The sequence below is a fragment of the Diadema setosum genome, chromosome 16 (genome assembly GCF_964275005.1).
Source record: "Diadema setosum chromosome 16, eeDiaSeto1, whole genome shotgun sequence".
In the NCBI taxonomy this organism is placed as follows: domain Eukaryota; kingdom Metazoa; phylum Echinodermata; class Echinoidea; order Diadematoida; family Diadematidae; genus Diadema; species Diadema setosum.
Genome location: NC_092700.1, coordinates 27,905,425 through 27,933,365, shown reverse-complemented (window position 1 = coordinate 27,933,365; position 27,941 = coordinate 27,905,425). Strand labels below are relative to the sequence as shown.

Here is a 27,941-nt window from a genome sequence, read left to right as displayed (position 1 = left end):
TGCATCACATAATATGCAACTCATGCGAAGAGAGAATGGAATTTTTTGCATTACTCATTGTGCTGAAACTGCTCATACAGCCATAGCTCATAACTTACAATCATTATTTTCATAGTATGTACATCATACAATGAAAAAGGTCTATATAATATATTTCAAGTTTCACTAGAAATATTTGAACTCTTTGACCTCTCAAACTGTCTGCCTCTTCTCCTTCGTTTTGTTCTGTATATGGCGTATATTTCAAAAGTAGGATATTTTAGCGAAGAGGGTACTCTAAGACAAATTTGCAAGTGCTTAAATTAGCGATCAAGAAACACAGTGCCAGAATGAGAGAGAGAGAGAAAAGAAATCATTCCTTTTTGGAAGAAAACTTATAGTGATTGCCAGCATTTGGCAAATGTGGCAATAAAACTGGGCACATGTCTTCAGTGCAGAAATAGCATAAATTCTACTCCTTCCATATCAAATATTATTCTTCGAATTTCTGTCAAGAAAAACGTAGAGAAGATTTGGGCTATCAGTAAAGATATTAGTGTAGAATTCATATGATTAAGTGTCCTGTGTCCCAATAAGACAATGCACAAGAATTCAAAATATGATAAAACCCCTTGAACTGTATCAGCAGCATTACAGCCTTTATGCCTGAAGAATGAGTAAATTGATAAATGAATGAATAATGGTATACAAAATGGTATAAAATTTCAGCAAATTGGCCTATAGATCAGTTTCCTGGCATATAACAATTTTAACTCTTCCTAACAACCAGTACTTTGCCTAAGGCTTAACAACATAGCCACTTAGCAGCATAGCCAAAAGTTGCATATCCAAACTCTATTCTTAAGTATTGATATGCATTGGTAGGCACAGATGAATGGAACACATGTGCACTTTGTTATTGTGGTCCTCCAAGGAAAAAATACAACGAAATTATGTCATACATTATGAAACAACAGTAAACTGGCCTTCAGGTTTGCTATTGATTGCTAAAATCCAACTTTGGTGGCCAGATCCACCACACATACAAGTCCAGATGACTGACAACCTATTCTTGTCCTGCCCCCTCACACTCTCAATTATATGCCAAGTTGTGACAGGGTAGCACGCACAGCTACAAAATTTTCCCTGCAACAAGCCAGTGTTCAATTTGAAGTGAAGTTAGCTTACAAGCTCATAGTTACTTTTGTAGCAAAGTTTGTCAGTGCTACAGGGTGTTGGCTTAGGGCTGATTTGCACAACATTTCTGACTTAGAAATTTGTGATTTCACATTGAAGTAACATCTTGACATGATGTCTCTTTTCACATCTTGAGAGCTGACCAGAACTTTTGCAAAAGATTTTTATCAGTCAAGGATTCTTCTGCTATGCAGGAACAATTGTGTTACGTGAGAATTGTTTGTGCATGTGCCTTTCCTCCATTCTGCTTCACGTACTTTGAAAAAAAAAAAATAATGGCAGAATATATGGGTGACTTATATTCCTTGTCAGTTACACAAATCTCTAACATTTTCCTCATGCAAACTCTTCTTACACCAATACACCAAAACAATCATGTTAAACACTTTGCTTAATTGGGCATTTGCTGTTCCATTCATAAACAAGAGAAAAAGTTGGCACAGTCTATAACCATAATTGTCATCGCAATTTTCCACCAAACTGGTAACCCTGACATGATCCGAACATGCACCTGTCTGATAAAGGGAAATCAGACCTAGATGTAAATGCGTGCATCTAAATGTGACTCATACCACCTGCATACTTGCATTGCATTATAACCATCACACATATCAGATCAACTCGATGCGTTCACATCGGATACCCGCTCGATCGTGGAATGTTGTGAAGCCCGCCACTCCTCTGCGTGCTGCCGGAGATGGACAGCTTGCCAAAGTCGCTGGGAGACGGCTTGGTTGCCAGGGGACTGCGAAGGGTGGAGCCAATCGGGCGGGGCCGCCTCCCGAGAGAGCCCACCATTCCTGACCCTGTTGGAGGCCCAACCTGGGACGGTTGGTTGTAGTTGGAATGTAGTGCAGCGGAGTTCCCAAAGTCCAGTGGAGTTGTGCTGAAAAGTTATAGCCAAAACAGATAGAAGATGATCTTGTCAGAGCTTTGGTGCAGTAATATGCAGTCACCAAAGGTATACCCTGAGATGAACTCTCAGAGGTATTTTCTCAATAATTGTACAAATAACTGTGACCATAAAATTAAAGATGAAAGAAAAGATGATGTAGTCTGAATAGTACTAACATGAATATGGGTATGTCGGGCAACACATGGTCAAAGATATTTTTTTTTTCGCCATGGATGTAGATCACTCCCTTCACTCAAGATAGGACTTTCACAGCAAGAGTGAAATCGATTTTATAAAACCATTTTATAGAACCATTTTAGATAACCAATAGTTTTGGAAGATATTGAAGCAATGACTCAATAGGTACTAGTTTTGTTTGATATACAAGAACAGCTCTTGGATTACCTTCTATCCATTCATATGGTCCAAGGAAAGAGACCTGTCATTTTGTAGTTGTTGTTGTTGTTGCTAAATTAGTAGGTTCATATTTACCTTTCAAAAGACTGGTAATCATTTCTGTTAAATGAATCGTGATAGGAGGTCCTGGGAGAAGTTGATGGTAGAACAGAGCTGCCACCAGTCTTGTCCAGTGAGTGCATGGCACCCCTCTGGAGACCCATGCTCTGAGGAACCAGGTCCGTTGCGTGACCTCCCTGGTTGCCACCATAGCTACCCATCCCTCCCGGGCTCTTGTGGTGCGGAGAGAGGTGGCTGAGGTGGCGGGAGAGCATCATCTCTTCCATGTGGTTTCCGGGTGTGGCCAGCATCACCTCGTCGCCATAGTTACCCTTGAGCACGGACATCAAGTCTTGGTGTTGACTGATCCTGTCTTCGTTGAATGTATGAGGTAGTGCATTGTCATGGGCAAAGTCTGACTGATAGGGGGCGCCGGCATCATCCGGAAATCCCGAGGAATCAATGGGTCCAGGGAATGTATCTCCAAATGTCTGTACCTCCACATTTTCAGAGAACCTGAAAACCAGATAACCAGGATAGAAAATGGGCGGCTTACAGCAATGTTGATTCTATGCAAGGTTTATAGTTTCAACATTTTTGATGATACACAGCTCTGTGTCTCCATGTTATCAGAATAACGCATTTGAAAATACTGTTTTTTCCTTTACTTTTTGCAGTGTATACCTCCACTGTATTAAGTCTCATCTGCATATCTTCAAATGTTGGAAAGACAATAGTGTGGTCATTTGCACTGAACATAGACGGATTTGCAATTACATGCACGAAATATGAGGCATATGTGGTATGTCATTGTGTATGTTGTTGTCATCAGTAAATCATTATTATCATCATTGATCATAATGGTTTTATTGAAATGCACACAAATGCAACTGAAAAAGCAGGTAGCATCCATTACAGTAATATCAAGGAAATGATGTACAGCATATAGAGCATAAAGTCATTCATATTCTCTGATTCCTAAACAAAGGTACTTAGGTACTAACTAAAGCTTCAGGCTGTCACATGATTTAGTACTCACCTGACACTGCCTTTGGGTTTTCCCGATTTTATCAGTCTTGACCTCCGTATGTGCCCATTGGGCAGTCTAGTCGTCCGCGGGGAGGCACCGTTTGCTGATGCAAGACCCTGTTGCCACGGCGGCAGTGAGTTGAAGGTCGACTGAAGGGGCGGAGGGGATTTGTGGGAACTGGTTGCATCGATCTGAGGGGGGAACGACGGCCTCGCACTCGACAAGGGTGACGACTGCTGCCAGTGTTGGGACTGGAGCTGCTTGGAGGAGTCTTGTTGTGATGTACCCTGGCTGAACGGAGGCTGTTGCCATGGCAACTGGTGATGCGGTCCAGTCGCTGGAGGAAGGTGTGCCACGTTGGGGGACTTCTGCACGGAAGTCGCCTGGGGCAGCAACGAGGATTCTTGCTGGAGTCCGGGTTGGAAGCGAGACGATGAGGGCTGATGATTGTACGAGAACGACGTAGCATCTCTCGTCGTAGTGGGCTGGAATTTGGGAGAGATCTGCTGGCGCGGAGACGTGCGCTGAATGGGCGATGCTTGCTGCTGATGGGGCGAGGTCTGTTGCTGGCGGGGTGAAAGATACTGTCTTGGTGAGGTGATTCTTCTCCTGGGTGAGGTGTACTTCTTCCTGGCTGTCACAGTAGATGCTGTGAGAAATACACAGAGTTTGACAAAGAAAATGTTGTGCAATTACAATAATTAAAAATAAAAATATGAACTGCATCTACTAGCCTGATTGTCACAACTTTGACTCTTATATCTTGAACTTTGACAACAGAACCTGTTTGTACAAGGTGTCTATAGCATTTTTGTGGTGATGATTTTGGAGGAATGATTAAAGTACTTCTGTTGCCATTTCAAGAATATGACCAGTCATCTGGATTCCCTGCAACATAATTTGTTGTCACTTCTGTAATAAACACAAGATGCGCATTCAAAGAAGAACTTAAAAAGTGCACTACAAACAATAAATTAATTTAGAAAATGTTGTAGTGGATGCTGTGCAAGAATACCTAGGTAAAGATCTGCTCTACTCCATTTCTTGTCTTCATAATGTATAGGCCAAGCATAAATGCATTCTCATAACACAAATGCACCAATTTTGTTCTGTATTCTACATATCTATGTATCCACAACAATGTGTATGTGTATATATAAACCTGCCAGAGACAAAAAAATCAATTAAAGTCACATCAAACTCAATCTTGACACAGATACGTAATCTAATCTATCATCCAAGCCAAAAAAGATGGGGACACTGCAATCAGATTTTGTATTTGGAGAGCAACACTGGAATAGTGCACTGACCTTGCTGGTTGGGCCCCAGGCCCCCAAAAGCCGCTGAGTAGACCGTCACATTGTCCTCTTTCTCTGTGTTACCCTGGGCGTAGGCGTAGGGGTTGGTGGCCGGCTTGCGCCTCACAATGATGTTGTCATACTTTGGAAAGAAATGGGCAATCAACTTTGTTTGAATCACAGATTGAAAAATTGGAACAAATTGGACTTAAAGGGACTGTACAGTACTGGTTGAGGTGGGGATTCATGTTTTGAACATTCCTAAGTGAGATAATGAAAAGCCTCTTATGAAATATGAAAGAGCGTGTAATTTTAAGAAGGATTCAACGTTTATTTGATGAAAACTGGTTTTCAAATGGCTGAGATATCCAAAAAAGTGCTAAAAGGCGACATGCCACAACTTTATTAGGATCTCTTTGTTTCACCTTGTTTTGGGATATCTCAGGCATTTCAAAACTGATTTTCATCAAATAAACTTTTGATACCCCTTAGAACTGCATGCTCTTTGACATCTCATAGATTGGTTTCTGAATATCTCGCAAAACGTTAAAAGCTAAATCCTCACCTCGACCAGAACTGTACACACCCTTTAAAGTCAGACAGCTAATAAAACAGAGATCTTAAATAAGGAAATGCTTTACTCAATTAAGTCCAAATATGGTGACAAAGATAATGATAGACACTTTGCTGTTTGCGGTCAACACATCTCTATGCTATATTAGGGTCCAGATGCAAGACTGGTTCAAAGAAAGGATAGGAAAGGATATTTCTCTACTCAGGACTTGAAAAACAAGCTCTAAAGTTTTTGAATTTGCATTTTATTCATTCATGCATCCATCCATCCATCTATTCCTTTATTTGTTTTTTCATTCATTCATCCATCCATCTATCCATTATTTCATTCATTCATTCATTCATTTATCCATTCATTCATTCATTCATTCATTCATTCATGCATCCATCCATCCATCCATCCATCCATCCATCCATTCATTCATTCATTCATTCATTCATTCATTCATTCATTCATTCATTCATTCATTCATTCCATTGCTTCACTCACAGCTTTCCTGATGGCCATCCTACTCCCCTTGATGTCTGCCGCTGCCCTCTTGTTGAGGGGCTTGACCGGGCTACCATAGGTGTTGGTCCGCTCCCCGCAGAAGTTGATGTGCCTTGCAGCCGCTGTCTGGTTGAACCTCCGGCTGCAGTGCGGACACTGGATGTAATCTGTGTATATGTGTGATTTATCAGAAGTAGAAAGCACAAAAATTTAATCAATATCAACATCTTTTGTGGAATATACTGCAGATGTTATTAAAGTAATGACTGCTTCAGACTGCTTTTATCATTCATAACCAGTTTCATCTGATAGCATACATGCTCTAGGAAAACACCTCGTACACAATGAACAGTCTCCCCTAGAGAACAAGTCCCTAAGTAACTATCGTCGTCATTGTCATCATGACTGACCTGGGTTGACCGACGGAGGCGGCGGAGGAGGGAGGGGTTTCCCTGTGCGTATTGCATGTTGGGCCTTCCTGGCAGACCGGATGGCATTGACAAAGTCTTTGTGGTTCCTTCTCCAGTTTGTCTGCTTGACACCCTGGTTCTGAGGGGAGATAAATTCAGAAGATGATGGTCTGACATCATCACTGATACATCATACTGATTGATTTGATACAGACAAATTCAAAGTTAAAGATAGATACATTTATTGAAAGAAGTGATAAACAGTTATTGTATGTAATGTATAGAATTGTAAATAGGACCATACCACAAATTATATGCAATTTATTTTCATTTAAGCAGACTACTTACATTCTGAGAAAAGGAATAATGAAACTAGATGTACCTCATCCGAGAACTAATTTCAAGAAATGTAGTATAACATATTGAGGCGCTGAACTATGGAATAATTTATCAGATGATGTAAAGCAAAGTGTATCCCTTTCTATAGTTAAAAATAAGGTAGATAGATTATATACATAGTAATTGTTTGCACTGAACTGAAACATTGTGCATCAATTATTTTCTTTTAATTTTTTTTCAGTATCTTAATTACCATTTTCTTTATGTAATATGTATGATTTTGTATGTTTTGCTTATGTGTGTTTTTTGTTTGTTCTAGTTTTTTTTTTTTTTTTTTTTTTTTTTTTTTTTACGTTTCCTATACTATGTATAAAACATTGTATTTTGTCATTGTAATGGTTTTTACTTCACGGACTCACAGAAGAACAGCCATTGGCTGAAGTGAGTGACCTGTGGTGAAATAAGATAAACTCAACTAAACTCAAACTCATCACTGACATCATCACTGACACTATTTGGGTACTAACATTTTCTCAATACCTATGATCATCAGTGTGTGCTTTAAAGGGACTGTACAGTACTGGTTGAGGTGGGGATTCATGTTTTGAACATTCCTAAGTGAGATAATGAAAAGCCTCTTATGAAATATGAAAGAGCATGTAATTTTAAGAAGGATTCAACGTTTATTTGATGAAAATTGGTTTTCAAATGGCTGAGATATCCCAAAAAGTGCTAATAATAAAAGGCGACATGCCACAACTTTATTAGGATCTCTTTGTTTCACCTTGTTTTTGGATATCTCAGCCATTTCAAAACCAATTATCATCGAATAAACTTTTGATACCCCTTAGAATTGCATGCTCTTTGACATCTCATAGAGTGGTTTCTGAATATCTCGCAAAACGTTAAAAGCTATATCCTCACCTCGACCAGAACTGTACACACCCTTTAAAATGGGGAAACAGTCATAATCTTTGGCACTTGGCCATTATATACATAATGGTGTATTTTGCACATTTTTCATTTATGGATGAGAGGAATTTTGTATATTATTTGATATCTCCAACAATATTTGCTGGTTAAAAATTATTTTTGCTATAGATTAATACACAGAAAACAAATGCACACTACAATGAAAAAACACAAATAATACTGCCGTACATGCACTTATCACACAGAAAAAAACAACAAACAAACTGAAATTGAAAGAAGAAACTCTAATCTTTCTATCAAAGCCAATATAAAACAAATAAATATGAATGTAGACATTCTCGTCTACATTTTGGGAACCTTTTATACTAAGTTCCCATATAGAGTCAGTTGATACTATGGGACTCTGGTATACCATGCTCCCATAAAAGGAAAGAGTTATACAAAAGTCCAACAGCATTCATGGAGTTTTGCTCTTTGGGACTCATGTAAAGCCAAATGCCAAAAGTAGGTAAAACCTTTGATTGCCCAAGCAGTTTCTGCATAAATAGGAGATAAAAAATGTTCTTTCCTACCTTCACCTGTCCTGGTTTGACAATCTTAGTGACAGATATTCCAGTTCCTGCAATTCTCTGCCGACCAGACTCGAACACTCTCCTCTTGCGGTTGAAGGTTTTGGCACATATTCCAACATGCCTTGTCTGATGGGAATGAATAGTGGAGATGAGAAAGTTACCATAAAACCAGGAAAAAAAGAAGAAAAAACAATGGCAATACCAATCTTTTCAATTTAGTGCAATATCACACAAAGAAATGTGTCAAAAACAACAACAGACAATGCACAGACACACAATACACACATACAATCTTACACACTAACATACAGTATATATTCACTGAAGCATAATCAATAACAAATTTGCTATGAGAGACAAGTTCATGTTTATTTATGCACACATTACATTCTGTTGCTTCAAACTTAGTGGACATTACATCATAATCTGCCATGCAGAAGGGCGGGCATTTGTCTATTGATATAACAATAACAGCATCAATAACTTTTCCCCTACGTTATATACACAAAAGGGGGAAGCATTTAATACACTCTTGCACAATCTGGCTCCAAAATTTGGTTTACAAGTGCACAGGTGCTGATAGTACAGCACAGTTCTACTGGCATTTCACCGCAGTCTGAAGCTGTTCTCGGACTTTGTGATTAAGTTATGATTTCAAAGAAAAAGACATCAACCTGTTTTATGACTTTTATTTGGCACAAGAAAGGCTCTACTGTCTACCAAATGTAAAGCCAGCATATATCATGCTCACAAACTTTGAATGGTAGGCCTACTATAAAGAGTTATCATCTTGAGCTTATGCGACTGGGTCATCTTTTCCATTTTGTTCTGGGAGCAGAAACTACATATCTTTATTTCATACTCATTCCTCATTCTCAACTCTCTGTCACTCAGAAGACCTTGAAAAGTGAACAAAGCCACATTTAACATACTTACCAGTCAATACACACATCATTTCTCTCAAATTGATGCAAAACAACAACAAACAAGGCATACATGCCATATATACCTGTATGTGCATACACAGAGCCAATCCTCTTATAGTCTTAATCTAGGCACATCAGATTGCAAATTTCTTACCAACGCATCCGGTAAAAATGTCCTCCCACATGTGTGACAAGGCACAAGGTCTCCTCCCCCAGCCGAGCGTCTCCCAGCGGCTGAGAGCTTCCCTGTGCCTGAAATGTAAGGTAACGAGGGGGAGGAAAAAACAGATTGATAGACAGAAAGATGGAGTTATAGATCAGAGAGCGAGAAGGGGAGGAGGAATCAAAGAAAATGAATCAGTATTGCTGCATTTGTTGCTGAGTTTGGAATAACAGTATATTACTAACAAATAAAAATAAACAGCAGCAACAACAAAAAAACCCAAGCATCAGAAGTAAAACTAGAAATGTTAGACCAATGGCTTTGATTCCTAGCTATACTTGTATGGAGAACTGGGCAATACCGATAAAGTGTCTTGCTGAAGGGCACAACCAATGCTGCCATCAAACTTGAATCAGTGACCCTAACATTGAGTCTTTGGTCTTGTCAACTAGGCCACAGCAGCTCCTGATCATGAGTGATATCACAAACTGATCATCCCTGAAATTTCTGAGAAAATACACCATATCTGCTGCTCCCATTCTTTAAGGCCTATTTTTATTCTGCAATTACTAAACGCTTCAGAAAATGTTCATCCTCATTGATATGGAAGTCCTATCAAAATTCTGGTGTTCAAGATTCACACAACATCAAATCTTCAAAAATTCAAAAGGAAATATATATTTGATATTTTCATGAACTGTATATTCTATTTGTCTAGACTGAAAGACATTCTTCTTTGTGAGTAGCTGAAGTCATTTCTTTGACAAACATAATTTATGCTATGTGAGATACCAAATTACCCCTTTCAAGTTAAATTCTGGCAATTTTCCAACCTTTGTGATGGTATCTTATGTCTTGCATTTCTCAAATTGGAGGTACAGCTGTAAAATATATGTGTGTGTGTGTGTGTGTAACATTTTGAATTTCATAATTATCATGTACTAAGGTAACTTATGTCAGTTATGATAATAATAATAATAATAAAATTCTCTCTCCTTTCGTTCTTTAAAACAACAACATAATAATATGAAACTTGCACAACTTGACAAAAAAAAAAAAAAAAAAATCTGAAATGAATTTGGAGTACACAATATCAAAGACACAAACTGCATTTTTATGTTGTGATTATCACTACAGAGGCATTCCATATAACCTTCAATTCCAGACCATCCTTTTCCATCATTTTAATAATAGAAAGCTTGTACATGTTCAATTGACACAAACAGAGTTCCAAATATATCTGTCTTAAAAATGTCCCATTGCATTAATACTCTGTCCCTCGGCCTAAAAACACAAGCACAGGCACAATAAACACCTAGACTAATCAATCAAGCATATTTACAATAATTCACACAATATCATTTACGTTGAGCAAAATGAAGTGCGAGAGAGAAAATGGAAAACATGAAAGATTTTTTGCTCTTTATTTTTTTTTTTTGAAGTTTTTTGGAGGAATAACATTGCCACTCAAAAGTGGAAATCAGTGGCGGATCGTGCCCCCTCTTTATTTTTTGTTGAAACAAAATAAATAAATAGAACGAAATAGGGGGGCGCGTGCGCCTCCTTTTGTACCAGGTGCTTCCCCTTTACAGAATTCCTGGAGTCGCCCCTGAATATCAATACGACAATAGTTTTATGTTGAGCAAAATGAAGTGTAAGAGAAAAAGTGTAGTGTAACAGTGGTAAGTATAATTTTCACAGTTTCATAGACATTGCACTTGCAGAGCAGAGACAAGAGTGAACTAAATTTATTCTCACCGGCGGTCCCGGCTGCAGTTAAAGTTGGGACTAGAAACGTTAAAGCTCAAAGGTTAGATTTCTTACTCTTCTCTGTATCAGGATCTATTTCAAGTAGAAATTTTCAAGTGCGGCACGCATAAACCATGTGAATTTATAGTTCAAGTAGCCACACACTTAATGCGTATCATGCATTGTCGTCATGTCATTTACCGGACGCTGCTGTGTATGTAGTGAAATGCAAAATGCATGCACTGCATTTTACTGCCCAAAAATAAACAATCGCAAGGTAAGTCACAACACAATAATAAGTAGATGGGACCAAAGCGCATAACACAAATCGACAAGATACCCATATCCTCTTGCTACATGAACATCCAACACTACGCATGTAAAAGGCAAGAAATGCCTATCCTTACCTGGGCGTGACATGGCTATGCATGAAGTAGCATTTCAGCCAATTTTTGGTGACGCATTCAAATCATATTTCCTTTCAGAGGTGATGATGACAGAATTCATATATTTATGTCGCCAACTAACAGAACTGGAAACCATTGGCCATGTCCGCGTGAATAGCGAGAGGCGTTGCGTAGCTAAGCAAGCTGGCAACCACATTGTCATTGTGCGCATGCCCAGTTCAATTTGTTAATTGACCACCCTGCAAACACCGACAGTGCACATGCTTTGCCTATTACCACAACATGTCAGTTTGTTTGCCCCCAGGCTTATTTCATTCACAACAGGGTGCCTATCGAATTTTGTTTCTTCGATTATCCGTGGATGACACCTAACGATACAACTACAGGCGAAAGGGTGTGAGTGATCAATGGGAAAGATCAATGCATTCAGTGTTTCAAATTTTCCAGACACTAAAGAAAAAACGATGGTCTTTTCATCGGTATAAGCTTGTAAACGATCATCCCCTTTTAGAAGAGCATGGCCATTCATCAGCATCATAGTCTATGAACAATCCAAGGATAATCCACAATCGGTTCCTTTTGGCAGAAGCCCATGATAAAGCATGGCTCGGAGAGAGAAACAAAATAATATCTTTGTTCCGAAAAAGATTATCGGACCTGGTACAATCAGGAGCAGGTCAATCTTTCCATTGAACACTATTGATGGTATGCACCTGTTGGCTAGTGCTGTGTTTCAACGAAGAAAATAAAAGAAATTCAGTTGTTCCTCGATGGAAATGACAAGAAATGCTTTGGTTGGTTTTTGCTAATCTCTGCTTTTGTTTATGATGAGTTGTACGTTTTATTTTATCTTCCTGGTCGATTGTGTTTGTTTGATTTTTTAATCAAAATCAGTACTTAGGATCTCAGCAATAAGTTGGATATTTATGATGACGAACACGCTGCTAATAACGATGTCAATATAGCAATTAAAATTACAAACACATTCAGAAAATATTCATACAAATTTATTTGTAAAACATAATTTAAATAGATAATAGTCAGTTCTTAGAAAGCATAATAACATAAGATAGTCTCTATGCGTGTACACATACAAAATTAATGAAAACAAAATCTATCACATATTTCTCTATTCAAACACATACGTAACAATTATCAAAAAGATGAGTATTCAACACAGATTTGAATTTATCAAAATCTGTAATGCATCCAACACTGAGAGGGAGATTATTCCATAATGATGGTGCCATTTTTCCAATAGCCGTATCACCAAATGTCTTAGATTTGACACTTATTAATCAGGTGGTTACAATGATTTCCCAGACACGTGATCCTATATACAGTATGTCCAAAAAAAAAAAAAATTACAATCAAATTTTAGCATTGATAACACCCAATATGATTAAACTGTCTACATGCTACTTCAGGGTCTTAAAATATAACATCTTAGCTCTATTTTGCAGAAAACCCCATTCAATTTGGTTAAGCGGTCACAGAGAAATGTGAAATGTTGTAAAGCATATCATGAGTCTGATTCTTCCAAGTTTAGCACCTCGATGCTCTTGTGTGTGAATACAATAGACAGAACTTGGAGGGAAGAGATTCTTGACAACCTCTACAAAATTCCTCATTTCTCTTTGACCACTGAAGCAAATCGAATGTGGTTTTCTGTAAGATGTGGGCAATGAGTTATAATTTCATACCCTGAATTTGTATTTGGATTGATTTACTATTTTTAAAGATGTCATTGCGGAGGGTCCCGTTGTAATTTTTTGGGACATAAATTCAAATTCATATACGGTATAGACACTTCCAAGATTTATTTGCCAGTCCCCTTCTTTGAAAATTTGTAAGAAACATCTCAAAATCTACTTTTTATTCAGGAATTTTATCAACCATGAATATCATTTTCCGTTATTGATATAAAGCCTTATTGTGAAATAACTTATATTTTGTGAGAGCGCTATACATTGTATATTACATGTTGTATTGTACTGTACCAGGAGCTGTATTAGTAGCGAAATGCATGAGTAACAGCCGCGAAAGAAGATCATTCTCACGCTGTTAGTTGTTTGTTTTATAATTTCGTCGGGGGGGGGGGGGGGGGGAATCGGGGTTCCAGGGTTCCGGGATCCCCCCCCCCCCCCCCCTCACCCGTTTGCCAGCAGCAAAAAAAAAAAAAAAAAAAAAGATAATAATAAAATAATAATAATAATCAATAAATCAAATAAATAAATGAATAACAAAAAATGAGGATATAAAAAGAAAAAAAAAGAGTCGCGGCACCCCCCCCCCTCCCGCCAGAGGCATTGTACCAATGTACCAGACAACCGCGCTGAAACCTTTTTTCTTTCTTTTTGCTTGTCAGCTGATTAGACCCGGAAGTGGCGCCAGAAATATTTTGCGCCCCCAGTGTTGAACATAAACTTGAACTAAAAGGTCCACTTTTTCTAACTATTCTGGACCCTCCCATAAAAAGCCTAGTTACTGGCCTAAAATATATCCCGAAAAGTCCTCGGCAAAACGGTTTATCTATAGCAGTATAAGGATGGTTTAGAAATTAATAAATGTATATGCACTGCCCTTCTAATGATCTCTTATTCCACACTTTAGATCACAGAGATAGACATCCATTCATGTTCATTTAATCGACTGATCTCTATCAAAAGTATACGTAGAGAAAATTGTGGGGTGAACCACGTACGGGTCAGGTGCATAAATTCTAAGCTATACTATCAAATTTACTTCATTTCAAGTTGTAAAATGATATTTTTCTGATGGGTTGGGTACAGAATATATGGTTTTGTTAATGGTCATACGAAGAGTAGCGACAAATGCCAACTGGCATATTGATTAGCAACGGAAAGATAAATCTCTCTAGATTTGTGAAGTTTTCATGTCCGGAGCCTTTGCTAAAATATTTAAAGGGATGGTACAGTTTCGGTTGAGAGGGGACTTCAGGATTCCAACTTTTTTTATGATGATTTTTTTTTTTGAGAGAGAGAAAGAAATACCTCTTATGAAATGAAGAGCATATTTATAATTTATAGGGTAATCAAAGTTTTTTTTGATGAAAACTGGTTTTAAAATGGTTGAGAAATACTTTGTTTTTGGATACAAGAGTATCTCAACCCTTTCAAAACTTGTTTTCATCAAATAAACTTTGTTTATTTCTCTTAGAATAGATCGATGTTCTGTAACATTTCATAGAGTGGTTTCTAAATATCTCGTAAATTGTTAATGGCTGAATCATCACCTCATTAAGCAAATACTGTAAATTAAACCAAATATCACGTGGGATGATTAGTTGTGAGTCTGTGTCCATGTGCGACAATAGATGCATCCTTATGTTATTGTGCACATGATCATAAGATATCTTTATCATTATCTTTACATTTCGGGGGGTGTTTCATCAATTTAGTCAGCGCTGACAAGTTGTCAGTCTCCGACAATTTCAGCAAAATCCTTGGTTTTGATTGGCTGAGATGCTCTGGTCACTGACTGTTACTATGGTTATTGTCAGAGACTGACAACTTATCAGGGCTGACTAACTTGATGAAACACCCCCAGTTCTAAATCCAAAGCCCATCCTTCTCCGAAATGCAAAATAGACAGAATCGTACTCGTGAATGGGCAATGTCGCCCTCTTACGTCTAGTCTGTATACTGGTACCACACTGATGATTGCAACATGTGTGTGGCATGGCTCGCGTACACGTGTGTGGCCGGTTGATCAACAGTGCGACTTCAAGGTTGATTGTATTTTCTCTGTGAAAGACATTTGGATTTGAACCAATCAGACAAAATGCCCAAGTCAAAACGAGACAAGAAAAGTAAGTGAATACTATCGTTTGTTTGCTCATTATAATTTACCACAATTGGCACTGACAATCATGTGTGAAGCTGGAATGGAAAGAACAGTGTCAGTGATGATACTAGTTGTAGCCCCATACACTAGATATGGCGTAAGTTGTATGACATGACAACTAAGTAGGTGCATGTAATCATATGTGCATGTGATGTTTACTGATATGTGTCCGAGTTTGGGCTGTAAATTATTATAGCTCAGTTTATGTCAAAATCTGCAGTCTGTATGTCTTTGTTTGTCTGTGTTTTTTTTGTTTACATTAATAGAATCATTCATATACGTGTACCGGTACCATGGCCATTGGCATGGGTAAACTTGCTTGGCCACTTGTTTAACTGTGGTGCTGCAACCAGCCTCATTGTTGGATTTTGGATCTGGAAAGGCGTAGTATTTCGGTTAAATTTAACTTAACATACTAAAATATGCATCAATTTGAATACTTGCCGATGTATTTCAATTATTGACAAGAGACATAAAGACGCGGAACATAATAGTCCGTTAATAGTCCATTTCTGTCTAAATTATACTAAATTGATGACTTTAAGTGATTCGGTTAGCAGGGTTCTCCGAGATTGACAACTGCTCACGAAGATGGGATTTGAAACCTCTGCGCTTGTGCAAGTCGGTAGCACTGTAGCCATTTTGACCAGGCACTCCTACTCCTAGCTCTTGCCGCGTGACATCGTGTGGCGCCTGATCACTAGTTGCTGGTTAGATTGTGTGGGCGGGTTTCACTCGAACCCTTTCGCTCGCCACTACACAGCGCGCACTGAAAGGGCCTGGTTCAGGCTAAAATCATTGTGACTATCATGTGTTTAATTCATATGGCCAATGCTTAAAGTGCCACACAAAGGTTGCATCGAAAGCCAAAGAATAAATGGAGGTACGTGTATTGTATATGGAGATCTTCTCGCAGAAAATCATCTTTTCAAGACTACATATAAATACATGGGATAAATGTGGAAATTAACAAGTGAACGTATCATATACTATGAAGAAGGCAAGAAACAAATGTACATTATAAAAGTATAAAGCCTTTTGCTGGTAAATTACGAAACTTATAGTTGCACGAAAATTTGTGTTGCTTTTCCAACTTACAGAGATAGCACTCTTTTGACTCGGGGCGCTCCCACAGTATAACTGTGTACAAGGAGCGCCCGGGGTTACCACTTGTTATGAGGGCACTGAGGGCCGAGTTTACCCATAAATACGGTACTGAATTTATGCATTGCTAGCAGATAAGTAAATCATTAGAAAGAGGCAATGGCCTTCTTTGTTATGTGGTTAACATTTGTATGGCAAGTCTTAGAATGGATGAATAAAATTGCTCTGCCAATTTTGTCAAAAATACCAAAATACAAATTACAATGTACTGACTTTGTACTTTTGTAACAAAAGAACACTCCTATTCTTCAGGGAATGATGTGTAGTGTGTTACCATTTGACAGAAGTCATTATCACGTGTCATTGATGATTAGGTACACTGTATGTCATTTGAAATTGAGTTCTGGCTAAACCCATGTCAGTGGAAAGCTGCTGTCCAAATTTACATAGAAGGGAGAGTTTTCTGTACATATACCTTCAGTTTTGTTTATGACTGCTAAAGGAACACACTCTATGAGAGAAAATCAAAAAAACATGCAATAATAGCATCATATATCATATCCTTATTTCTGTGGTGTTTACTCATTTTTCTTTTCATGTGTAACTTGTTTTGTTTTAGTTTCATTAACAAGAACTAAGAAGAAGGGACTGGAGACCAAACAGAGCCTTATAGAAGAGGTAACTTTGATTCTGAATGTACTCTGATTGTTGTTACATCACTTTCTTGTCAGTTCTTACTGGTGGTGATGAAAAAAAAAAGAAGAAGAATAGTTTGCAGCTGTGCTGTATGGTGTTGGGAATGACTACCGGTAATTGTATGAGGAATAGTGTAGGAATCACATCAGTGGAGGAATCAAAGTGATTATTGTAAAAACATGTATACTAACCAGGATGCGGTGTTGCATTCAGTAACACATGTAGTTGTTGTGCCATAGAGCTTGTTAGATGATTGTTTAGGTGCTAAGCATACCTTTGCAACAGTCAAATCATGTCAGATATGAGAATATTCAAGATCAAGCACTTGAAGTTTGACGATTGATTTTGAAATCAATTCTGTCATTTCATTTTGGAAAAGATCTCGAGACTGAATGAAATTATATACCTGAGCCAATATACCACAAATTACCAGTAGACGATAAGTCCTTGTATGAAATACTGTATGTTTCTCCATTCTCCATTGCTTTCTCTGTCTTTATCTTACAGAACGTAAATATAATCTGTTCACAACATTGAAGGAATTCCCACTACAAAATGTTTTAACTTGTATGGTACTTGTCATCTGCATATGTTGTCATGTTTCATTTGATCTGCGCATCCTGTCTATAGATGAAGAGTAAATTGATAAACATTGTAATCAAATTGCAACAGATTTTTATTATCGTGTTTGATGTACATATGAAAATCAACCACTGCATGTGAATATTTATTTAAATAATTGAACAATTGATTAATTCATTTATTCATTTATTTTTCAGATCAGGGATTGTGTCGACAAATATGCCAGGATCTTTGTGTTTTCAGTAGAAAACATGAGGAATAGCAAAATCAAAGATGTGAGGAACAGCTGGAAGCACAGCAGGTATGTAATGAGCGAAGCAACCAACAATGCCTGTAGTATATACCCTACCCTACACTTCTTGTTATGGTATGATATCATAATTATGTGAGCACTTGGCTTGTCATACTGTGTACTTTCCTGTCACAATGCTCCTACCCTGTGGTCTGCTTATAGTACCATGCTCACTGCTTGCACGGACCTACAGATCCACACTGGCTCTGCTCGCCAATTGTTCATAGTACTAAGCAACTGTTGGGTTCAACTCTGTTCATTTAGGTAGTATGCACTCCAAACAATTCCACATTGCAGAGGAAATTAGTCTACAAGGAACATATTCCAGAAGCATTCTCAGGAACTGTACGGAAAATGGTTAACAGAAGATTGTAGCCTATGTACACCAATTCAGATTCGATTACGTGTACACCTTGCACTGCTAGCGGTGTTATATCAGTTGCTGTGGCTTGGCACTAATGGTGAACAATCTGTGGTGTCACTGTAGGATTTCATACTGGTAGATATTAATGAAAAAAATGAATTCTTTATATCAAGGAAAGAAAGAAAGTGCTTAATCAACTTCTCTGACGTTGAGATATCCGTCCTCGGTTATGTTATGTCGTATCTTTAAGATTATCATTAGATTTGTTTTTGTCTTCAGATTTTTCTTTGGCAAGAACAAAGTGATGATGGTAGCCCTGGGCAAGAGTTCGCAGGACGAATACCGGGACAATCTTCACAGAATCAGCAGGAAGCTGCTGGGCAATGTGGGATTGCTCTTCACCAACCAGACGAAAGACGAGGTCGTAAGGTGAGGACTATGCCTCTGCCCTCTTATTGAGGTCCCTCTATGTGGAATATATGTGCAGTTTGGGACAGGGGGTGTTTCATCAATGTAGTCAGCACTGACAAGCTGTCAGTCTCTGATAATTACCATAGTAACAGTCAATGACCAAAGCATCTCAGCCAATCAAAACCAAGGATTTACTGAAATTGTCAGAGACTGACAGCTTGTCAGCACTGACTACATTGATGAAACACCCCCCAGCTCCCACCCCACCCTCCCCCCCCAAAAAAAAGAGAAGAAAGATTGACAAAAGAGAGAAATAATTACAGGATGACTATGTACGTTGTATGTGTTTGGGTGCATTTAAAGCAAACTTTTCTTGGTAAAAACTTGGTTGTGAAACCATGTTCTGTGGTTTTAAGTTTGCCATAAATGGTAGTCGTGATTGTAAACATGGTTTTGAAACATGGTTTTGACATGCACTGTCAAGTTGCAATTCAAAACAGTGTAGCACTAGAGGGCAAGGTCTTAAACGCAACTGATTTTAACACGGCTTATATGATGTCATAGTTGCACGTGCCCTGTTTGAGCCAGAAATGTGCTTGGGATAAACTCTTATAAATTCTTCTCTGTCAAACCATGTATCAAAACCGTGTTCTGTGGTATGCAAAATCTTATCAATGCAGCCTTAACCTAACTTGGAATCTAGTGAGAAATCTGTCTAAAGTAGTTTAGGTCTTTACCAATCAAGTAAGTCTTGTAGCTAAGTTGTAAAGCAAGCAGATATAATGTCCACCACCATGCATACAACCTGTTCATCTGTGGGGGATATGAATATTGTTCCGCACAAGTATTTGTGCCCCTCTTGCAAACCTTCTCAGAATGCTCATGTTTTGAAAGTTTTTTATGATTGATGTATATGAAACGTTTCACTTGTAGGTACTTTGAGACATACTCAGAAGCCGACTACGCCCGGTCAGGCAATGAAGCCACAGAGACGGTAGTGTTGGCGGAGGGTGCCCTCGAGGACTTCCAGCACTCCATGGAGCCGCAGCTTCGCCAACTTGGTCTTCCCACAGCCCTCAGGAAAGGTGGGTGTTTGGCCATAGCATGCCCCTCTTCCTTCCACATGTACACTGCTTGTAGGACTACTGGTCATCATCACTTTTAGTGTGTGCATTGACATCCTTCCTGTAGTATTGGCTGAGTGGTTAGAGGCATTCTTACTCTTACTTTCACTGCGATATGCAACATATGTTTAGAGAGTCTAATTTTTAGTGAATCATGACTTCCTGCAAAGTACATGAGTGGTTAAATAGTGGAATATTGTTGTGAACACAGAAATATACGTAGCATTCTTGCATTCTTGTGGGGATCACAGTTAATGTTTTCACATGTTGTCAGATTTGCAAATAGCACCCAGCTCGTGAAATTTTAAAAAATAAAGACCCCGAGTGTTTATGGCATATACGGAATCACCCTTACTCGTCTTCCCATGCCTGATACAATCAAAGTTACTATCACAACAATATTTTATTTCTTCCACAATTGTTGCAAATATTACTGCAATCACCCCTACATTGACTACCAATCACTTTATCGATGCCACCAACAATATTTATTCTGCTGTTACCACAGCCACGACCACTACCAATGACTACTGTCGTTAATTGTGGGATAACATGAACAGTTCTTTGCTTTAATGAATAGTTGGTTAACTGCATAGAATCTGTAAATGACGGTCACAAGTATTTGGAACTGAATGTAAGTGGCAGTGATGGTGAAATTCTGTTTGATGAGGTGTAATGGTTGCATCCCACTCTTCTCATTGTACAGGTGTCATCCACCTCACGTGTGAACACACAGTATGCAAACTTGGAGACACACTGACGCCGGAACAAGCCAGGATACTGGTGAGTAAACTCAAAATACCGTGTGTTCATACTGGTGACAAGACATTTGCTTGTGCGGTCTTCTCCAAGGACTTGCGATTAGAGTTAGGGTGTGGGTAGGGTTTTAGGTTTAGTTTGAAGTTAGGATTAGGATTAGGGTTAGGGTTATGCTTGTGTGTAGAATGTATGTTTGGCTGAGCGTGCAGATATTTCATGAGAGCAATTGTCACAGGAGCAAATGTGTCATGGAACCATTCATAACAATCACTGGAATGTTGATTTGAGGACCAAAGGGGTGATGGTTCAAAGTAAAATTCATTGTTCTTATAGCTATACTAATTGATAGGAAGGTAATATGAGAACTGAAAGGGCAGTAATACGAGTGAGTGATTTGCCCCACATTGCATCACAGAATTTTGTCATTTTTCTATGTATTTTCAGAACTGATGATGGAAGTTGGACTTTTCTAATGTCTGTTTCCTAGTTTATCTGTTTTATAGTAGAGAAAATTGAACTTGTGAAGGGAAAAATAAGTGTTGAAGATTGCAACTTCACCTGAAAGGAGTAAATGGGCATACTTCTTTTTTTTTTTTTCGCTGCTTACATGGGCTAATTATCTCTGTTTAAAGGGGATGGCTAGTAACCGATCAGTGGGAATCAGTGGGAATGCTGAGGGATGATTGTTCCAATCCTTGTGGGGTTCATTTAAGAGTACATTATATATCTACTGTTGTGTGAAAATTATTTGCTTCAGAACGGTCTCGTATTCAAGTAATGTGCAGATTAATGCCCCGTCACTGACCAGGGACGCTTACCTGGAAGCATTAAACTGCACATTACTTGAATATGAGACCATTCTGAAGCAAATAATTTTCACACAAGAGTAGATATATAATGTACTTTTAAATGAATCCCACAAGGATTGGAACAATCATCCCTCAGCATTCCCACTGATTCCCACTGATCAGTTACTAGCCATCCCCTTTAACAATGCAGCTTGTCCAGCTCTATATTCTTGGCAATACAGTATATGGGAAAATACTGATATCAGTCCTTGTTTTTGTTCAGCTTTATGATTATATTCTTGATTTTTATGCCTCCGCCACGAAGTGGTGCCGGAGGCATTATGTTTTCGGGTTGTCCGTCCGTCCGTCCGTAATGAATTTTGTGGACAGGGTAACTATCGAAACCTTTTGAGGTATCCTAATGAAACTTGGCATGTATGTGTATTAGGGGGTGAAGTTGTGCCTATCAACTTTTGGGTGCACATGCTCAAGGTCAAAGGTCAAAAGGTCAAGGTCAAATACATAAAATTTCACTATTTCCATCATATCTATGCAATGCCAGAAGATATTTTCTTGAAACTTAGTGTATACATGTATTACCCGATTAAGATTCTGTGGTGAAAGTTTGGGTCATGAGGTCAAAGGTCAAAGGTCAAAAGGTCAAGTAAAACATCAAAACTTCACCTTTTTTCTTTTTACCTTGGAAATTGTTCAAGGTATCTTCATGGAACATAGTATATTTACATGTACTGACTGGCAGTGATTATCTAGAGAATTTAGGGTTCATGGGGTCAAAGGTCAGGGGTCAAAGGTCAAGGGCAACACTTCAAAATTTTACTATTGCCCTCTTGTTTATGCAATGCCAGCAGGATTATTTTTTTTTTTTTACACTTGGTGTATGCATGTATAACCTAATAGAGATTCTCTGGAAAGTTTTTTTTTTTTCTTTTGTTTTTGCCTCAAAGGTCAAAAGGTCAAAGATCAAGGGAAAGTGCTGCACTAAGTTTTTCCTCCATATCTCGGAAGTGGCTCAGGTTATCTTGAAACGTACTACATATTTATGCATGTTCTGCCTGACAGTGATTATCTAATGAATTTTAGGGTCAAAGGCCAGAATAAAATGGTAACAATTTACTATTCAATACAGAAATTCCACTTTTTCTCCATACCTTGAAAATTACTCAATGCATAAACGTTTGAATGGGTCAAAGTCAAGTTACAGTCCTTAAATCCCAAATACATGCTCTCCTATTCATCCAATTAAACCTAGGTCAAGGAAGGTGAACATTCAACACATTTGTGACAAACTTGTCATTTTAATATTTTGCCAATTTTGTGAAAATGTAATCACACATTGTCCACATGTACTATCTAGACCTATTAGGAGAATCATGCATTATGGCGGAGGCATACCAGTCGCCATAGCGACATTTCTAGTTATATTTGAAAATACTGATATCAATTCTTACTTTGTATTCTAGGTCAATGCTGTAATGAAAGATTTTTCACTTACACAGTACTTACAAATAAATTATGTAGATGTATGATCACCAATCAGTTCGTAGAGTACCTGGTAACTTTATTTTTCATGACAGACAGAGTTGGACGACAAATTATTGGCTAGTAGTCCTAACTCTGCTTATCTTTGCTTTCCCCATGCTTTCTCGCATCAGAAACTATTTGCAAGACCCATGGCGGAATTCCGCATCAAGCTGGTTGCATGTTGGTCGAACGACGGTTCGTTTGAGGACTTGAAGATGATGGAGCCCAAGGGCAGGAGTGATGGAGATGATGATGATGACGACAATGAGGATGAAAACATAGATGATGAGGACTAAGAAGCCACTAAGGGCAGGTCAGACTGCCGTACAGACTCGTGGCTTGATGCCCACTTGTGAAATTGATACAACTGGATTGATACGGAGACTGAATTCTGTCAGACATGCAGCAAGTCCACTTGCAAGATACCTGTACTTAGCAGCCACCATCTAGTGCATTACTTCTTCTCCAGGTCTTGCAAATCTTAAGATTGGTGCAGTCAAGCGTTCTCTCTTGAAGACTGTGGACATAGACTGTGAAGTGAAAGGATTTTTTTTTTTTTTTTGTCCTCTTATTGTCCTGTACAGTAGAACCTCGTTATAAGAAGTCAGAGGCAACAAGCTCATCTTATGGCCAGGTGATTTGCTAGTCCCAATTATTATATACTTTGTTTTTTGTACCTTGATGTAACAAGGTAATTGTCATGGTGTTTAGGTCCTAATTTTAACGAGGTTCCTGTGTATGTGGCAGTCCACCAGAAAGAAAATTCATGAAGCATGAATCATGAATTCCAGTTCAAATTAACCTCACCCATCGTTTGTCTTGATGATGTAATGTGCTCTCAGAGTCACATGAGTTGAAAATTATTCAAATTCATGAAATTCTACCCACTGCATGCTATAAGGATTAGAACCAACACTAGCTGTCGGACAGAAGCTCAGTGGTCGAGTTGAGATGACGCCTGTCTGGAGATCAGGAGGTCATAGGTTCAAATTCTGCTCGAGTATGTACCCCCTTGATTTCTTTTATCATGGCTACTACTATAAAACATTGATCAATTCAGTGCTTATTTACATTGATGTAGGGCAGTTTGTCAATCAGTTGCAATGAGTTGAAAATTGTTTGGAATAAAAAGGCTTTGATTTGGACAGCATTAGACCTCACATCTAAGCCCAACATTATTTCAATGCTAGCATGGTTCCTACATTCAATAGAATGGTGTCGGGATATTTTGACATGCATCCCCCTGTTTTGCCTATTTATGGGAAGTTTGAATTTGTCTTACAGTTTCTGCATACTGTTTTGGAGGGAAAAGAAATTATCCTGTTGATCGTCTAACCCAAAACATAGTCTCCCATCAATGTTTCATCTTTACTCATGGCCTGAATGTGGGACTATGACTTTGTGAGATTGAGATTATGCCGAAATGACCGTTCCTGCTGTGGAGTCCACAGTGCATTTTAAGTGGAGTGTAGAAAATGCAGGTCCCTTCCATTATGGAAAATTAGAGTGACATATTTGAGATGTAACACAATGTCCTGTGCAAATTTCAAAGCAAACTATTGAACAAAACGTACACTATGTCCCAAATTGTCCAAGATGATGTCTATAACATAATGTAATTCAGTGCGGCAACAAATGTAATATGTTTTGTTCAGATAATTTTCATCCACTCCATTCCATGTTGGCACCAGAAGCGACCCATTTCAGGGCCTGCTCTAGTCTAGCTTCCAGACCACAGAAGGTAGGTCATGTTGAGGCACAGCTCGGAATTTCCTCGGAATGAGAATGAAACAAGTGCAGAGCAGATATCACCAGCCCCCCTCCCCCCCCCCCCCCCCAAAAAAAAAAAAAAAAAAAAGGTCGGGTGAAGGAAAGGGGGACAGGCAAAGAGGTGATTGATGAGTCAGATTAAGAATTTTATGCATTGACAAAAGGAAGTAAATATTCCCTTGTAGAGGAACTTCAAGCTTAATAATATCGTTTGTATCTTTGAATTTGTATTATCCTACCACATGTAGAATCAATCTTTTAAGTAACTTTTGACTACCTGGTAGATCTTTCAGACACTGCAGAATTTGCCCCCCCCCCCCCCCAAAAAAAAAAAAGAAAAAAAAAGAAGTTATTTGTCTCTTATCATCTGCATCATGGATATGTTGCCTCATTAAAGGTATGCAATTTGTTTATATCGGTGATGATATAAAAAAAGAAAACAGGTGTATTTCATTGGCTGGGAATGAGAAGGGCGTTAAGATGCATCGAACACTGTGGGTTTAGTGGCAACTTAATGCCCTTATCATTCACAGCTGACAGTTTGATTCAAAGAAACTCAGAGCACTGAGTAAATCTTTGCTGGAAGTACAACACACATGCCTCAATGTTGGTTTACCTGGTTTCCTTTTCTTTTGTTTTCTTTTTGTATAAGCAACACTTTTTTTTCCTTTAAATGTGCATAAGTATATTGTTCGTGATGTATTGATATGAAAGACATTGAAGAAAAGAAAATAGAAACAATATTCTGTCAAAGACATTTTACATGTAGATAAAAGAACAGGATTGGAAACATTGAATTGGAGTTGAAATTGAATGGAATTGATTTATTCTTATGTGACCGCTAAGGAAGCATTGAGTGTTAATAAACAAGCAACCTCTCCGATGGACCAAGTTATGAGGATAAAGTGCCTTACCTACAGGGGCACAACTGCTGCAGCCAGGAGCATTGTAATTGATAGTCCACAGTGTTCTTTCACAGGGCCATATCAGTACCACAAACAAATCAGGGAAGGCAGCCATTTGGCAGAAGCTGTTAGTATGCCATGTAAGATCATTTCATTGACAATTTATATAGTAATGAGTCCCTTGTCTGCTCCTATGTCCACTTCCAGATCTGTTCCTCTTTATCAACCAGTACCATACTTGCAGACTTCCCAACCATTCTGGATTTGGTGGAAAGATTTTGAATTTTGACAATTCCTAGCTCTTGATTCAACGGGAGTCTCTTATTCTTGATAATTTTGCTGCACACTCTTTTGGGAAGTGTTCTTTCTTTCCTATCTTTGAACCAAATCATCCCAATTTTCTAGGTGGAAAGGTTGGGAGGTGTCTACTTGTATAAGAATGACTGTGTAATGAGCCTAAAATAAGTGATCTGCTTCATCTCTCGTTACTTACCTATCCATTTTACATTTGCCAATCTGATGCCAGTCAGAATCAACTGCGGCAGTTTAAAAAAAGTTCTTTGAACCCTGGTTGCCCCGGCAACCACTCGGGAGCGCCGTTCCTGCGCTCGCTTTTTACACTCGGACGCTCTGAAAAATATATATTTTATTTCGTATCGAGTAAGATGTCATGTCGTGAAAGAGTCGGTGAGTTTTCTTTGTGTGGGTTACGCAGAACATGCCGCAGCTCTACTGTCAGTGGAAAGAGATGCTGTGAGGCAAAAAGAGATAGAAAGACAGAGAGATAGATAGAGTGATAGATAGATATTTACTATATATATATATATATATATATATATATATATATATATATATATATATATATATATATATATATATATAATTTATATATATATATATACATATAATTTATATATATATATATATATATATATATATATATGTATATATATATATATATATATGTATATAGATACATGTATATACTAGTACTATAGATAGATAGATCCTTGCGTACGTGATGTCTCATTGTGAGCATCAGTGATAATATGTGTAAGAAATCAAGTTTGAGACAGATGTTGCTCTCTACTTTTCCCTTTAACCAAGCTTTCAGCCTAAAGTCATGGCCTTCATTAGGATTCTCTTCACAGATCCTGATGAAGGCCATGACAGGCCGAAAGAGCCTGGTTCAAGCGAAAAGTAGGGAGCGACGTCCGCCTGAAACTTGCTTTCCCCCCATATATATGTGTGTTGTGTATGTATATATATATATATACAAATATGTGTGTGTGTGTGTGTATGTGTGTTGTTTATACATATATTTGAATATATAAGTATATGTACGTGTTTGCATATTAGTAAAAGATGTAAGTACATTTTGTATAGATGGCACATACATGTTATACGAATTGTCTGTACATACTGTTTCAGACACAAGTTGAAGACTCGAATGAACTCGGGGGGGGGGGGGATGCAGAAGAGTGTAAAAAGCATGAATTATCACTCGAAAGGACCAGGTGAAAAATACAAATTGATTAAAAACAAGCAGGACAGTACAAATTTGTTGGGATGATCATGCCTCCAAGGTAACAACAACAATGCATATCCACTCTTTCTTAAAGGACACTTTCTCTGATTATTTGATGGTGGCGTTCCGACCTTTACCAGAGTGAGGGGCCGCGGCGCCATTCAAAGCACGCCTGCTGAATTGTACTGGTATCGAATTGATCAAATCTCACTGCGCCAAAACTACACGCAGTATTGTATCTTGGCGCCATGCCTATGGAGCGCGTTCATGTTTCCCAATACTCCATGCTGTAAACACACTAGTCTGATTAACACACGAAAGTCAAACGAGGGTAGAGGCAATTGTCATGGATATGAATTCGTCGACCTTGAACAATCAGTCTGTGCACGTGCGTATGCATGCAGAAGCAGAGAAGTATTTATGTAAACATATACGTGCACACACACACTCACAAACACACACACACATGTATTCACATGATGCGTCACATCTATTTATGACGAAGATTGTATTATCAAGAAAATTTTGATGTCATTAAATTAACAAGTGTTTGTGATCATAGTAATAAAAATGCCAATAAAAAACACTAACACTGGAAATTGATTACAATAGTGAATTAATACAAAAAGTGAGGTTTCATTCTTCAGTTGATGCGATTCATCCAAGTGGTTAATAAACTATTAGAACTACAATTCTTGCCAATGATGTGATTTCAACGAATTATTTAATTCAATAAGGTTTGTCATTCCCCTTCCAGGTCACTGTATGAGGATTTCGTGGAGTGACATCGAG

At 38.3% G+C, this 27,941-nt stretch overlaps 2 protein-coding genes across 2 annotated transcripts; one reads left to right on the top strand and one right to left on the bottom strand.

Annotated features, from left to right (window-relative positions):
* Positions 1 to 1,806: 1,806 nt before the first annotated feature.
* LOC140239783 (uncharacterized) lies at positions 1,807 to 11,430 on the bottom strand. The gene is made up of 9 exons (XM_072319603.1): positions 11,418 to 11,430; positions 9,253 to 9,350; positions 8,173 to 8,298; positions 6,329 to 6,467; positions 5,919 to 6,085; positions 4,868 to 4,997; positions 3,567 to 4,206; positions 2,564 to 3,043; positions 1,807 to 2,062 (listed from the first exon to the last, which is right to left on the bottom strand). The coding sequence occupies exons 1-9, from the start codon at positions 11,428 to 11,430 to the stop codon at positions 1,807 to 1,809; spliced, it is 2,049 nt and encodes a 682-aa protein (XP_072175704.1).
* A 3,679-nt stretch (positions 11,431 to 15,109) lies between these two features.
* On the top strand, positions 15,110 to 26,251 carry LOC140239483 (mRNA turnover protein 4 homolog). Its single transcript, XM_072319316.1, has 7 exons — positions 15,110 to 15,249; positions 17,008 to 17,066; positions 17,864 to 17,967; positions 18,602 to 18,751; positions 19,667 to 19,818; positions 20,564 to 20,640; positions 23,078 to 26,251. The coding sequence occupies exons 1-7, from the start codon at positions 15,222 to 15,224 to the stop codon at positions 23,240 to 23,242; spliced, it is 735 nt and encodes a 244-aa protein (XP_072175417.1). The 5' UTR covers positions 15,110 to 15,221; the 3' UTR covers positions 23,243 to 26,251.
* The last annotated feature ends 1,690 nt before the right edge of the window (positions 26,252 to 27,941 follow it).

What these genes read in the sequence shown, in the direction of transcription:
- LOC140239783 (XM_072319603.1), bottom strand. An exon ending in GCCTCCGTCGGTCAACCCAG is followed by an intron (nt 6,086 to 6,328) that starts GTCAGTCATGAT and finishes ACATATACACAG; the next exon opens with ATTACATCCAGTGTCCGCAC. An exon ending in GGATGGCCATCAGGAAAGCT is followed by an intron (nt 4,998 to 5,918) that starts GTGAGTGAAGCA and finishes TTCTTTCCAAAG; the next exon opens with TATGACAACATCATTGTGAG.
- LOC140239483 (XM_072319316.1), top strand. Translation starts at nt 15,222, where the DNA reads ATGCCCAAGTCAAAACGAGACAAGAAAA. An exon ending in AACAGCTGGAAGCACAGCAG is followed by an intron (nt 17,968 to 18,601) that starts GTATGTAATGAG and finishes TTTTGTCTTCAG; the next exon opens with ATTTTTCTTTGGCAAGAACA. An exon ending in ACGAAAGACGAGGTCGTAAG is followed by an intron (nt 18,752 to 19,666) that starts GTGAGGACTATG and finishes TTTCACTTGTAG; the next exon opens with GTACTTTGAGACATACTCAG.